Source organism: Heterodontus francisci, chromosome 8 (assembly GCF_036365525.1).
Source record: "Heterodontus francisci isolate sHetFra1 chromosome 8, sHetFra1.hap1, whole genome shotgun sequence".
NCBI classification, from domain to species: domain Eukaryota; kingdom Metazoa; phylum Chordata; class Chondrichthyes; order Heterodontiformes; family Heterodontidae; genus Heterodontus; species Heterodontus francisci.
In genome coordinates this window covers 124,177,320-124,190,192 of record NC_090378.1, presented here as the reverse complement: position 1 = coordinate 124,190,192, position 12,873 = coordinate 124,177,320, and the positions used below count along the sequence as shown (strand labels likewise).

The following is a 12,873-nucleotide window of genomic DNA, read 5'->3' as shown; positions in this document are numbered from 1 at the left end:
ATGAAGAGAGATTGAGTCGGTTAGGATTATATTCGCTGGAGTTCAGAAGAGTGAGGGGGGAATCTCAGAGAAACCTATAAAATTCTAACAGGACTTGACAGGGTAGATGCAGGAAGGATGTTCCCAATGGTGGGGGAGTCCAGAACCAGGGGTCATAGTCTAAGGATACAGGGTAAACCATTCAGGACTGAGATGAGGAGAAATTTCTTCACCCAAAGAATGGTGAACCTGTGAAATTCGTTATCACAGAAAGCAGTTGAGGCCAAAACATTGTATGTCTTCAAGAAGGAGTTAGATATAGCTCTTGGGGCAAAAGGGATCAAAGGTTATGGGGCGAAAGCAGAAACAGGTTACTGAGTTGGATGATCAGCCATGATCATAATGAATGGTGGAGCAGGCTCGAAGGGCCGAATGGCCTACTCCTGCTCCTATTTTCTATGTTTCTATGTTTGCTGCTACATGTCTGAGTCTTTGACAGCCATTGATTAATCTGCCTCTATTCTCTCATGATTAATTTGTCTCATTCTCTTGATTAGGAGCAGCATGGGATTGTTCGAGGAGCTTGAGGAACAATGCTGCCATCGAATTAATTATCATCTGGGTGAAGAGGTAAGATGTTGCACTTGGTCCAGTTTATCCGTATTCATCGGGTGTTCAGTGTTTAAAAATAATACCTGCAATGTGTTAAACTGGTGGCTGACTGCATATGGGTGTTGTCAATCGATCAGGCAGCTGGGGAAATGTAAACTGTGTACTCGGTGGTCTGGCTTGGCTCAAGTCTTCAAAGCTTCTGTCAGTCTCGATACATATAATGGAGGTAGATATTATAATTAACTATTTAAATAAACATACTTCTAACAAGGGTATGTTGACAATGATGTAAACTCAGTAATAAACACAGAAAGAGAATCTACCTTTAAAATTTGAACTCTTCAACAAAGTTTAAAGTGGGATTTGTGCCAATGATTTTTCCTTTTGCTTTGTGCAGTGGGAGGGCCTTTTAAATGCAAGGTGGGGCACGTACACATTTAATTGGTTCCCATAAGTAATTATTAGTTGAATGATCACCTGTTTTTCTTCCTTTTCCTGTTTGTTCTGTATAATAAGGATAAGTAACTGCATGGGAACTGGGACATATTTAGAATATTGCTTTGTTCGTTGAATACTTCAGGCTATGATTATCTAATTTCAAATAGTTTGTGCCAAAACAGACACAAATTAGAGCATCTTGCATCTTCTTCAGTAAGTTCCAGAGAATACTGAATATGCCATATGGACTAAGACCACTTTCAGAACAACTCTTGTTCTCTCGTGTGCATAGCAAAAACATTTGATGGATATTTGGTGGTACTATCAGAATATTTTGAAAGCTCTGAAAGACAACTAAGTTTACCAAAGTTAGAGTTTTGAAAAAAAAGGCCGAACTGGGAAAACACATTGACCACATTTTGAAATTGACATGTAACACCTGACCCTTGGGCCAGCATTTAATCTGGGCAATGGGGATCTCGATGTCCAGCAAAAGTGCTAGTGAGAACCCCATGTCGTTCCTTCTGAGGGAGGCCTGCCGAATCAAGTGCCAATTAGGTACTTAACTGGACAAAGACGGGCCTTCCACTGGGTCAAGGACCCTGGTGACGGACGTCCCGCCCTCTGAGAGCTGCCAGCCACTCAGGCCAGCAGCTGTTTAACTGAGCAGCGCCACCACAGAGGCTGTTGCTGCTGCCAGTGGAGTAGCGCTGGACCCAGACCACAGGTAGGTCAGGGCGGGAGGGGTCTCGTGGTATGGGGGTGTGGGGTAGGGCAGTGTATGGGGTTTGGCAGAAAGGGCATGGGGGTAGCTATCAACATACCCCCCAACCTGATGCCAGGTCCCTAATTCAAGCCCCCCTCCTCCGCCCTGGAGCCGGAAAGCATCCCACATGGTTTTTCTTACTGTGCTCCCCAGGGCCGCCTGCCGCTTGGCTGATTGCGATGGCAGTGGGATGAGGCCATTAATTGGGCATTAATTGGCGGTGGGGCAGGAAGGCCGTTCACAGGCCTTCCTATCCCACACTTAATTATGGCGGAGGTGGGGAGGCAGCGGGGACCCACTGGCCACCACCCCACCCGATTACATGGTCTCCCCGTCTCCAAACCCGTCATGGGGGAGAACATAAAATTCCCTCCTCGGTGTCTGAAAAAGAGCAAAATGTGTTCAATCAAATTGAGAGGTTTGAAAGGCTTGCCTGCTGCTGTTATACAAAAAAATGAGTTGATGAAGTAACTTTTTTTGCCTTACTGTGTTTGGCAGTCCAACAACAAATCAGTTTCGCCAAATTGTATTTGTGTTTTTATCCAAAAAAACATGTTTCACCTCGAGCACATGTTTTTTAGACTTCTAGGAATTACAACAACTACATTCTTCTCTCCTCATCCTACTCAGAATCACAGAATAGTTACAGGACAGGAGACCATCTGACCCATTGAGCCCTTGCCGGTTCTACAAGAGCAGTTTAGTTCGTCCCACTCCCCCACCCTTTCCTGTAACCCTGCAATTTTTTTCTCTTCAGGTTCTTATCCAATTTCCTTTAGAAAGTCATGATTGAACCTGCTCCACCACCATTTCAGCTGCTGCATTCCAGATCGTAACCACTTACTGCCTTCAAAAAAAAGTATTTCCTCATGTCACCTTTGGTTCTTTTGCCATTCACCTTAAATCCGTGTCCTCTGGTTCTCGAGCATTCTGCCCAATGAGAAAAATTTCACTCTATCTACTTTGTTTTGACCCCTCATGGTTTTAGACACCTCTATCAAATCTCTTCTCAACCTTCTCTAAAGAGAACAACCCCAGCTTCTCCAATCTATCCACATAACTGAAATCCCCCATCCCTGGAACCATTCGCCTAAATCTTTCCTCACACCCACCACCACCCAACCCACTGCCAACTCCCCCACCCCCCTGCCCCACCAATCGACCTTGCTACCACCAAGCTGTTGTTCAGTACTTGGCTCCATGAGGAGAATTTTTTTTACCTCCTCCAGACTTCCCGTTTTTAAACACATTAATTCAAATCAATAAAGTGAATAAAATGTTCAATAGGATTTTAAATAGAATGATTGGGCTGAATGGCCAACACAGTCGTTATGAACATGAAGAAAGTCTCCCATTCGTATAATGGCTTCTCTGCCAGTTGTAGCAAGTGTTCACTGTGTCTTGTGTGTTTTCGGAAACATTAGGCACCTAACACACTCAACCAAGTCCTCTGCATAGGGTGTAGTATCTGGCATCTTTATCACCACGATGATACCAAGAAGCCATGGTTTTTGGCTTCTGCTGTAGCTTCCTTCCTTGCTTAGATTGAACTAGACTGTGAAAAGTCTTTATATACTGTTTCATCTCGACCTAAACGTCACATCCCCTCCATCACCAAGACCACTTGCTTGTGCTTTTACATCATCACACGCCTCCACGCCGACTTCTCTCCATCTCCCTGGGACCTTTAAACCTGTTTTTGATGCCTTGACTAGATGTTTCCTACATCTTCCCGTCATTCAGCCTCCATAAATTTAAACATGGTTCACACCAGCCGGTACACAATCCTGCGAGTCGGTCATTCCCACCACTGACCTTCATTGGCTCCCGATCCCATAATGTACTGAACTTAAAATACAAATTTTCAAATCTTTACAGCCTTGTTCTGCCTATTTCCTGAAACTTCCTACTTCCACTCCCAATCCTTCACCCATCTCTATTTTCTTTTACATACACCCCCTCTCTTCACTGCACCATTGGTTGCAGAGCATTCAGTTGCTTCAGCCCAACTTTGGAACTCCTTAATTTCCTGACCGCCTCCACTTCTCTCCAGCTTCAAAAACCTTCTGAAATCCCATCTTTGCAACTAAGTTTTCAGTCATCTCTCCTAACTCTCTCATCATGCTCATTGTCCATTCATTTTTATCTATTTCATTCCTCCACTTGCAATTAATCCTGATATTGGTTAGTTATAAAACTTTTTGTGCCAAATTGCCACAACACTGCTCATTGTTACAGTCAGAAAATAGTCAAAGCATGGGTTTTCTGTCTAATTCCTTATTGATTTTAAATGTAGCTTTTTGTTCTGTATTTGAAATGGACTAAGTGTAGTATTTTTGTTAGAAAGATATGAATCTGAGTTCTAAAAGCAGACTGTCAGATGCTCAATTTTTCTGAACTCTAAGAAGACAATGTGAAATGATGTATTTCTGAAATACATTTGCAGGCTGGATGGAAACCTTTGGTGGGCCAATTCTGGCCCTTAGGCTGTATGGTGGAGGTGGTGGCGGAGTGGAATGTCACTGGACCAGTAATCCAGACACCCAGGCAAATGATCTGGGGAAATGGGTTTAAATCCCACCATGGCAGATGGGGTGAGATTTGAATCCAATTCATAAATCTGGAATTAAAAGTTAATCTAATGGTGATGGTGAAACCATTGTCAATTGTTGCAAAGCCATATTGTTCACTAATGTCCTTTAGGGAAGGAAATCTGCCATCTTTATCTGGTCTGGCCTACATGTGACGCCTGACCCACAGCAATGTGGCTGACTCTTAAATGTTTTCAGTGGGCAATTAGGGATGGGCAATAAATGCTGGCCTAGCCAGCGATGCCGACATCCTATGAACAAATAAAAAAAATGTTTGACAACCTTGATCTGGACAAAATAGATCATTCAGAGAGGCATCACAGCTGTGGCAGACTAAATAGATTGGTTCCTGGGATGAGAGGGTTGTACAGATTGAGTAGTATGTTATGACCGGGTGAGAAAGAGATCGAGGGGTTCCCTCTCAGCCTTTGCCTGGTTCAACCGTAACACAGTTTAATTTTAAAAACACAGTGTTTTAGCTCCCCTGTTCACAGCTTTCCAATTGTAAGGCAAAGAAATCTTAGATTTAGACAAGAAAGGTGGAAGCTTATTAACCATAAACTCTAATCCAATTAACAACTACAAATTTGCGATGTGACCACGCTAGCGTGCATACGCGATAAACACACACACAGATACAAACAGAAAAAGTAGAAAGAATAAAGGGAAAAAGTTTGAGGCTGGGTGTATTTACAGTCCTTCGACTTCAACGTGGAGTCTTTGATTGCTGGTAAGTCTTGTTGTTCGTTGGGGTCCAGTGCACACTTTAACTTGTTTCGATGTCGGAGTCTTCTCTCTCTTGAGGTTTAAGCGACTTCAGTAGGTCTTGAAGCTTGTGAGAAAGCGAGAGAGAGGCAACCAGCAGAGAAGCTCTCTTGCTCCAGGTTCAGTTGCAATCTGCAGTCTGTCTTCAAACTGTCCTGCGCATCCTTCAAAAATGCTTGGACCAGCAGGTTCGTCATGTGACCAGCTGGTTTAACCGTGCCTGCATTTGTGGATTCTATCATCTTAGCTGATCCTGGAATGCGAGTTTTCTTTCACTTTCAATGTCTGATCATCAAAATCCATTTGGGTTAATTGGACAAGGGAGTAGTTGCTTTGTCTCCACAAGCACTGTCTTTTAGTATGCAAATGGTCCTTCAGCCAAATATTTGTTGATCTCTTTAAGCAAGTCATCTCTTCACTCCAGCAACAATTCAAAATTACTGTTCATATGACAAAATTAATGTGCCTCATTCTTGGCAGGTGGGGGTCTTCGACACCTCCATACCCAGTGGAATGAGATACGATATTTTTTTAAAAGAACATTTCATGAAAAGGGATCAGAGAGAAGATAAGTCCAGGAAAACACACATACATCTCTCTCATTCATTCAGAATTCCTAACAGTTGTTACAGCCTATTTCTTCTTGGTAGCAGTGCTGTTTTAACCTGCCCTTTTTGGCATCCCAGTAAACATGTGATTTTTGGGGAAGTTTTTCAGTTTGCGCATTTCCATGACTGCCTAGGGTGTCTTTGTTCTTGTTAGGGTCTGCAGGGGGAGAGTTAGATTTAATTAGCTCTAAGTGGGAGTTCCGCTTATGGGCGTCGGCAGTGGGCGGTTCTACTTTGAACTCTCTTTCAGTGCTTTGAGGAGTCATACAAGGGCTTTTCACCTTAGGGGATGGTTGGTTCCCTTTTCCCCTGACTGTGGGGGAGGATTCCTTGCTAATCTTCCCTTTCACATCTGGTACACTCCTGATTGCAGGTATTTGTCCAGATTCTGCTGCACTCCAATGTGGCACCTCGACTTGGTGAAGCATCACCCTCATGGTTTCTCTGCCCTCTTGAGGACTTTCTTTGTCTCTGCAGGTTCCTGTAAATGCTGTTAGCATCTCTGGTGGGGTGCTTCTAGTGTCTGCATTTACATGGGAGGATGTGGGGTCTAACCTTTTAAATATTTTGGGGTTGGCTGACCGGACGGTAGGGGTTTCTATTTGGGATTTCTTTAACCTGCCCTCTTGGTTTCTTTGCCCCTTTCGCCAGCTGTGTGCCTGCCTGTGCCCTTTTGTTCTCGACAGGGTTCCCTTCCAGTTCACCAGCCCTCTGCTGGAGGGTCCTACAAACACCAATAAAGGACTTAGGGATGCTTGGGTAATGATCTGGCAGGGTCAGATTTCACTGTAGGTTGGGGTTTACCCTCAACCTGGCACGTGTGACAACTCCAACAGTATTCCACCACATCTTTGTGGAGTTTTAGCCAGTCAAAACACTGTCTTATGTGGGCTTTGGTATTCCGTATACTGATATGTACAGCCACTGTAATCTCGTGTGCCCTTCTTAATATTTCTCTCCGGTACCTCTGCGGCACCACTAACTGATGAACTACTGTCTACTCCTTGCTCTCAGGTCTGTGAGGAGAACTCTATTTCCTCATCAGTACCTCATTCTTTAAATAGCAGCAGTTACGGACTCCCTCTGCTTCAATTTCAGACTGGGCAGCCTGTGCTAACTCTTGCAATACTGGGTCAGCTCGCTGAGCCTTGGCTAGGGAAGATTCATTTAATTCATTCCTGGGTCTTCTAACTTTCCAAAGAAAGTCTCAAACAGACAGACCTCATGGTCATCTGCCTGCAGTGCCAATTCAGTCTCCTCTCAGGGAGCTGGTTTGCTCATGGCTTGATTCACTACACATTCAGGGAAACTGCAGGGGCCACCTTCTGCCACTGCCCTGTCTTTCTCAACTCCTGCAGTCTGTCTTTCACTACTGGGGAAGCTACCACCTTCATCCCTGCCAGATCATTACCTAGGAGCAGGTCAACCTCATTCACAGGCAAACTAGGGACAATCCTTACAGTCACTGGTCCCGAAACTAGGTCGCACTCCAAGTGCACCCACTGTAAAGGTACAGGCATACACTGCCCTCCAATACCATTCACCACCATTCTGCTGTTTATTGCACTCTCTGGGGGAAAGGTCAGGCCTTTTCCCAGTAAAAGGGATCTAATGGCCCTTGTGTCCCTGAGGATTACTATGGGCTTGCTTTTCCCACTCGAGGGGTGTGGGGTTACTCTCCCTTCAGACACAACACCCTGATAACCTTCTAAAATCCTATTAAATTTTCCTGCACTTGCAGCGGTAGGCTTCCTGGGTCTGATTCTTACTGCAGTTAAAGCCACAGCTTGTTCTGCTGTTCTTTCCATCAGGGTCCCTTCTCCTTCACTGAGCGGCTATGCCCTGATTAACCCTACAGGTTTTCTCTTTAGTCTCCAGCAGTCAGCTCTCAGATGCCCTGCTTTATTACAATGGAAGTACACAGGTGCTCACTCCTACTTACAGCACCTTCCTTTTTGGCTGGAGGAGAGGCCCCTGTGTCTCCTGCTTTTCTTTCCCTCTCAGGATTGCTTGGGCTTCTATCACCTTCCCACCCTTTGTCCTTTTCAGATTTGTGGAGATGACGAGGAATGGTTTTCCCCTGGAGAACCAACTGATAAATGAGAGCAAATTCATTAGCCAGCACTGCGGCTTGCCGGGCTCTTTGAACCTTCTGTTCCTCGACATGTGTCTTTATGGAGAGTGGGAGAGAGTTTTTAAATTCCTCGAGCAAAGTCACTTCTCTGAGATTTTCCTTGTTGAGCTGCACTTTCAGAGCCCTCAGCCACTGGTTCAAAAGCCAGCTGCTTACTTCTCTCAAACTCCAGGAAAGTTTGATCAGCCTGCTTCTTGATGGTTCTAAACTTTTGGTGGTAGGCTTCCAGTACTAACTCATATGCCCCAAGGATAGCATTTTTTTGCCAGTTCATAATCTGATGAACTCTCATCTGGCAACATGGAATAAAGCTCATGGGCTTTTCCTATTAACTTGCTTTGTATCTGCCGCGTCCAAGCCTCAACAGGCCACTTTAACTGCCTTGCCAGTTTTTCAAAAGTAACAAAAATCACTTCCACGTCTCCCTCATTGAATTTTGGGATCAGTTGGGAAAATGTTTTAATAATTCTGAACCCAGCCCTGAATTACAGTTCTCCATATTGGCCATGATTTCACTGGGGTTACTCTGTCGCACCCTAGTTAACTCAAGTCGCCTCAGCTCTCTGTCTTTGCATTCTTTCTGGAAGGCTCTTTCTTTCTCTCTCTCCTGTCTCTCTCTCTCTTTTTCTCTTTCCTCAAATTCAGGTTTCCTCTGTTCCAATTGTCGCTTTGCTCACAATACCCTGTCAGGGCTTAATTCTAACCCAGTTTCTGCTTCTTCAGATTCACAGGAAAAATGTTTGGCCACTAGTCTTAGGAGTTCAGACTTTCTAGCCTTGTCATGGACAGTGATCCCACACTGCTCGGCCATTTTTCTCAACTTTTCCAGACAGTGCTTTTAACTTATCACAAGTTACTTCACCCTGGCTTGGGGAACGACTGGCTTCAATCGCAGACAAGTTCGTACACTAGCACACACAACCACAAGAAAACCTGGATTGAAATCTTTTCTCTTTTTGATTGGGATCAATTTGACTTCCCACTTCCAATTTCCTCGCTTGCCTGTGGATCAATTCCAGATGCTACCACCCAAATTTCTGTTATGACCAGGTGAGAAAGGGGTCCAGGGGTTCCCTCCCAGCCTTTGCCTGGTTTGACCAGAACAGGGTTTAATTTTCAAACACGGGCTGAATTTTACCGGCCCCTTGATACCGTGGGTCACAGTACAGGGGCCGGTAAAATTCTGCAGGGAGAGGCCCGCCTCAACCTGCGACGTCGAGAAGGGTCCACCGCAAATTATTGATGGCGGGGGGACCTTGTTGCGGCCAATCCCCCCTGCTCCCCCCACCCCCGTCGCTCGGTGGCGACACCCCAATGAAGATATGTAAAACGGTACTTACCTCTGCAGATTATGCAGCCCACCGCCTCTTCATGGACACTTCCAGATTTTAAATTGAACAGGCAGCTATCACGTGCCATCATGTTCTGAACAGAAAAGCTGACGGGTTTTCAGAAGCAGATGTTTTCACGATGGAAGGTAAGTTCTGTTTTCAGGGGTCTCACTCTGCATTATGGAAGGGAGGAGGGAGGGGGGATTCGAGGAGTCTCACTCTGCATTATGGAAGGGAGGAGGGAGGGGATCTGGGGCTACTCTGGGAAAGCTCTGCAGGCATGAAAGGAGCTACTGTGTACCCTCCCTCCGTAAACAGTGTCCACTCTGCGTTTGTTTGTGTTTGTGAAGGAGCAATGGCACTCTGGTCATCCTGTGCGTGGGCAGGGTACCAGAAAGGGTAGGAGCGTTAAGATTATATTGATGGTAGGGGCAATCGATGCAGCTGGAAGATCTTGATGTGCTCATGCTGTGCCACTCTTGAGTGTTGGCCAAGATGAGCAATGCCATGCCACAAAGTTGATCCATGAAAGCACCTGATGTACCCGTCAACACCAATCCCTGCCCTCCTTGGAGCCTTCGAATAAATGAAGGGGTCAACTTTATTTATCACATGGAAATAGGTAGGCTCATCCTACATTGTGTGATGCTGTGCTCCTGAGGATCCATATGCGCCTGAGGCAAAATCAACAGGCAGGTGCGATCCATGTAGAGGCCCCCGGTCGTGAGCAGCAACCCCCAAGGGGAGCTTGCCTTTATGATTGCTGTGCATCGACAGGCTCCACATGACATGCCATCAGATGTCAGAGCACCAGTGTCAGATGCGATTGCGCATGTAGAGAGGGTGCTAACATGTCTCTGTGCCCTGTTCAAAGATGACCTGCAGCCCATCGGCTTTGGTAGACATCCTATCCCTTTCGTTCTCATAGTTTCAGTGGTTCTCAAGCTTGACACCTTTGCAGCTTTTCAGGGGCCCACCAGAGACCTTTGTGGGATCACACAGTCAGCAGTGCACTGCTGCATCAGGGAGGTCACCAATGCCCTGCACCAGAAGGCCAGTGAGTATGTCCGCTTCAGGACAGTCTCTCACAGCTAGGCTAAGAGAGCCATCAGTTTCGGCACCATTGCCGGAGAACCATAGCTTGTAACGTTCATAGACTGCATTCGTGTGGTCATAAGGCCTCCCGCCAGGCTACTACCTGAAGACGTCACCATTAAAGGATCCCTCTCAATCTGGGTGAAGCTGGTATGTGATCACCAGAGATGCTTCATGCAAATCTGTGCCTGCTTCTCAGGCAGCTGCCATGACCCCTGGGACCTGCGCTAGTCCCAGCTGCCACCGCTGTTCACTGAACTGGCTTAGATGGAGGGGTGGCTTCTTGGAGATCAGGGCTATCCTTTGCAGACATGGCTCCTGACACCAGTGACAGATCCCACCACTGCTGCAGAGAAGAGATACAACGCCAGCCACTGAACTACAAGAGCTGGAGATCAGCATGCTGAAAGAGCGTTTCGAATTCCTGTACAGATAGGGTGATGCCCTGTATGGGCTGAAAAGGCCAGCTCCTTTATTTGCTGCTGTGCACAACTATGCACCCAGTAGGGACCAGGCCTGTCTTGATGAGGAGAGACATCAACAGCATTCCTCCTCGGACTATGAGGACGCTGAAGACCTCCAACATGAAAGGCGCATGGGAGGGCAGAAGGCACCCAAGCTCTGCACGCAGGGCGAGCAGTGAGCTAGGGATGTACGGCAGTGGCTTATCAGACAAAGGCTTTCTGCTCCAGAAGAACCGGCATTAGCTCTGCAAGTCACACATCACCCTTGCTCACCTGCTGTGCACCAGGCCACATCTGCAACAACCCTGTGTAAATCATCAGAGGCAGCAGCTGAGCGAGTGAATGTCCATATCACTGGAGACGTTCATGAGTAGTGGTGGCATAGCAATGATGTTATTGCATACATTGGTTCTCCTGAAGGGCTGATGGTGCAAAGGGATGTGACATTGGCGCTAGGTGCTGGCACACATCATTCACACAGAGAAAAGGACACAGATGTTGGCGAGGAACATTAAGTGAAAGACGTATTTGCATTGCTCTGTGAACTTGGTCAAGTTAACTTTGCTTCACTCTCCACAGATGCTGGCTGACCTGCTGAGTTTCTCCAGCACTTTCTGCTTTGCTGCCAGATTGACTGCAGCCCCACTCTTCAACAGTGAGCTAAATATTACTTTGACAGCTGTCAGGAAATGGGTGCTGGGACGCATTACATAGGCCCCAGCACCCGCTACACAGCTGTCAAAAGGTCTCTCACTGCGCCGAATGTCACACCTCTCCCCATGTAATATGGGGATTGGGAGGGTGGTGCTCAGCGCAGTGATGCTAATGAGCCCCCGCATGAAATATCACCGGGGCTTTATGGCAGCAGCTGAATGTGGGCACCCCACCAAGTTTAAAGGGAGCCACTGCACAGCGCGGCACCCAAATAAAATTCCGCCCACTGTGTTGCAGCTCCCCCCTCAGTGAATCCTTGTTCACTACTTTCCAATTGTAAGGCAAAGAAATCCATCAGGTTTTCTTAGATTTAAACAAGAAAGGTGGAAGTTTATTAACTTTAAACTCTAATCCGGTTAGCGACTACGAATAGGCTACGCGACCACGATAACATGCTTATGTGATAAACACACAAGCAGATAGAGACAGAAAAAGTAGAAAGAATAAGGGGAAAAATTTGAGGCAATGGCTGGGTGTATTTACAATCCTTTGACTTCAATGTGGAGTCTTTGGTTGCCGGTAAGTCTTGCTCTTCGTTGGGGCCCAGTGCACACTTTAACTTGTTTTGATGTAGGAGTCTTCTCTCTCTTGAGGTTTAAGTGACTTTAGAGGGTGCGGAGGCTTGTGAGAAAGCGAGAGAGAGCCATCCAGGAGAGAGGCCCTCTTGCTCCAGGTCCAGTTGCAATCTGCAGTCTGTCTTCAAACTGTCCTGTGTGTACTTCAAAAACGCTTGGACCAGCAGGTCAGTCATGTGACCAGCTGGTTTAACCACTCCTGCGTTTGTGGATTCTGAGCAGACCCTGGAATGTGAGTCCTTACACCTTTAATGTCTGGTGATCAAAATCCATTTGGGTTAATTGGACCAAAGGAGTAGTTGCTTTGTCTCCACAAGCACTGTCTCTTAGTATGCAAATGTCCTCCAGCCAAATGTCTTGTGATCTTGTTAGGCAAGTCATTTCTTCAGCAACAGTTTAAAATTAATGTTCATATGATAAAAATTAAATGCCTCATACTTGGCACATGGGGGTCTTCATGACAAGAACTAAACTGTCTTGAGTTTAGAAGAATGAGAAGTGATCTCATTGAAACACAAGATTCTGAGAGGGTTTGGGAGCATAGGTGCTGAGAGGCTGTTTTTCCCCTGGTTGGGGAGTCGAATGCCCTGGGGCACAGTCACAGAATAAGGGGTCAGCCATTTAGGACTGAGATAAAGAGAATTTTTTTCACTACATGTTGTGAATCTTTGGAATTCTCAACCCCAGAAAGTTGTGGATGTTCAGTTGCTGACTATATTCAAAGCTGACATCAATATATTTTTGGACCCCGAGGGAATCCCGGGATGTGAGGATCACTCAGGAAAGTGGAGTTGAGGTCTG

At 46.1% G+C, this 12,873-nt stretch overlaps 1 protein-coding gene across 1 annotated transcript in view; it reads left to right on the top strand.

Moving 5' to 3' along the window:
- LOC137373264 (ral guanine nucleotide dissociation stimulator-like 1) overlaps positions 1-12,873 on the top strand; it is a 68,935-nt gene that overhangs the window by 34,970 nt on the left and 21,092 nt on the right. Inside the window, exon 10 of the mRNA XM_068038114.1 lies at positions 537-609. Coding sequence (XP_067894215.1) covers positions 537-609 — 73 coding nt within the window. The remainder of the gene's footprint in view (positions 1-536; positions 610-12,873) is intronic.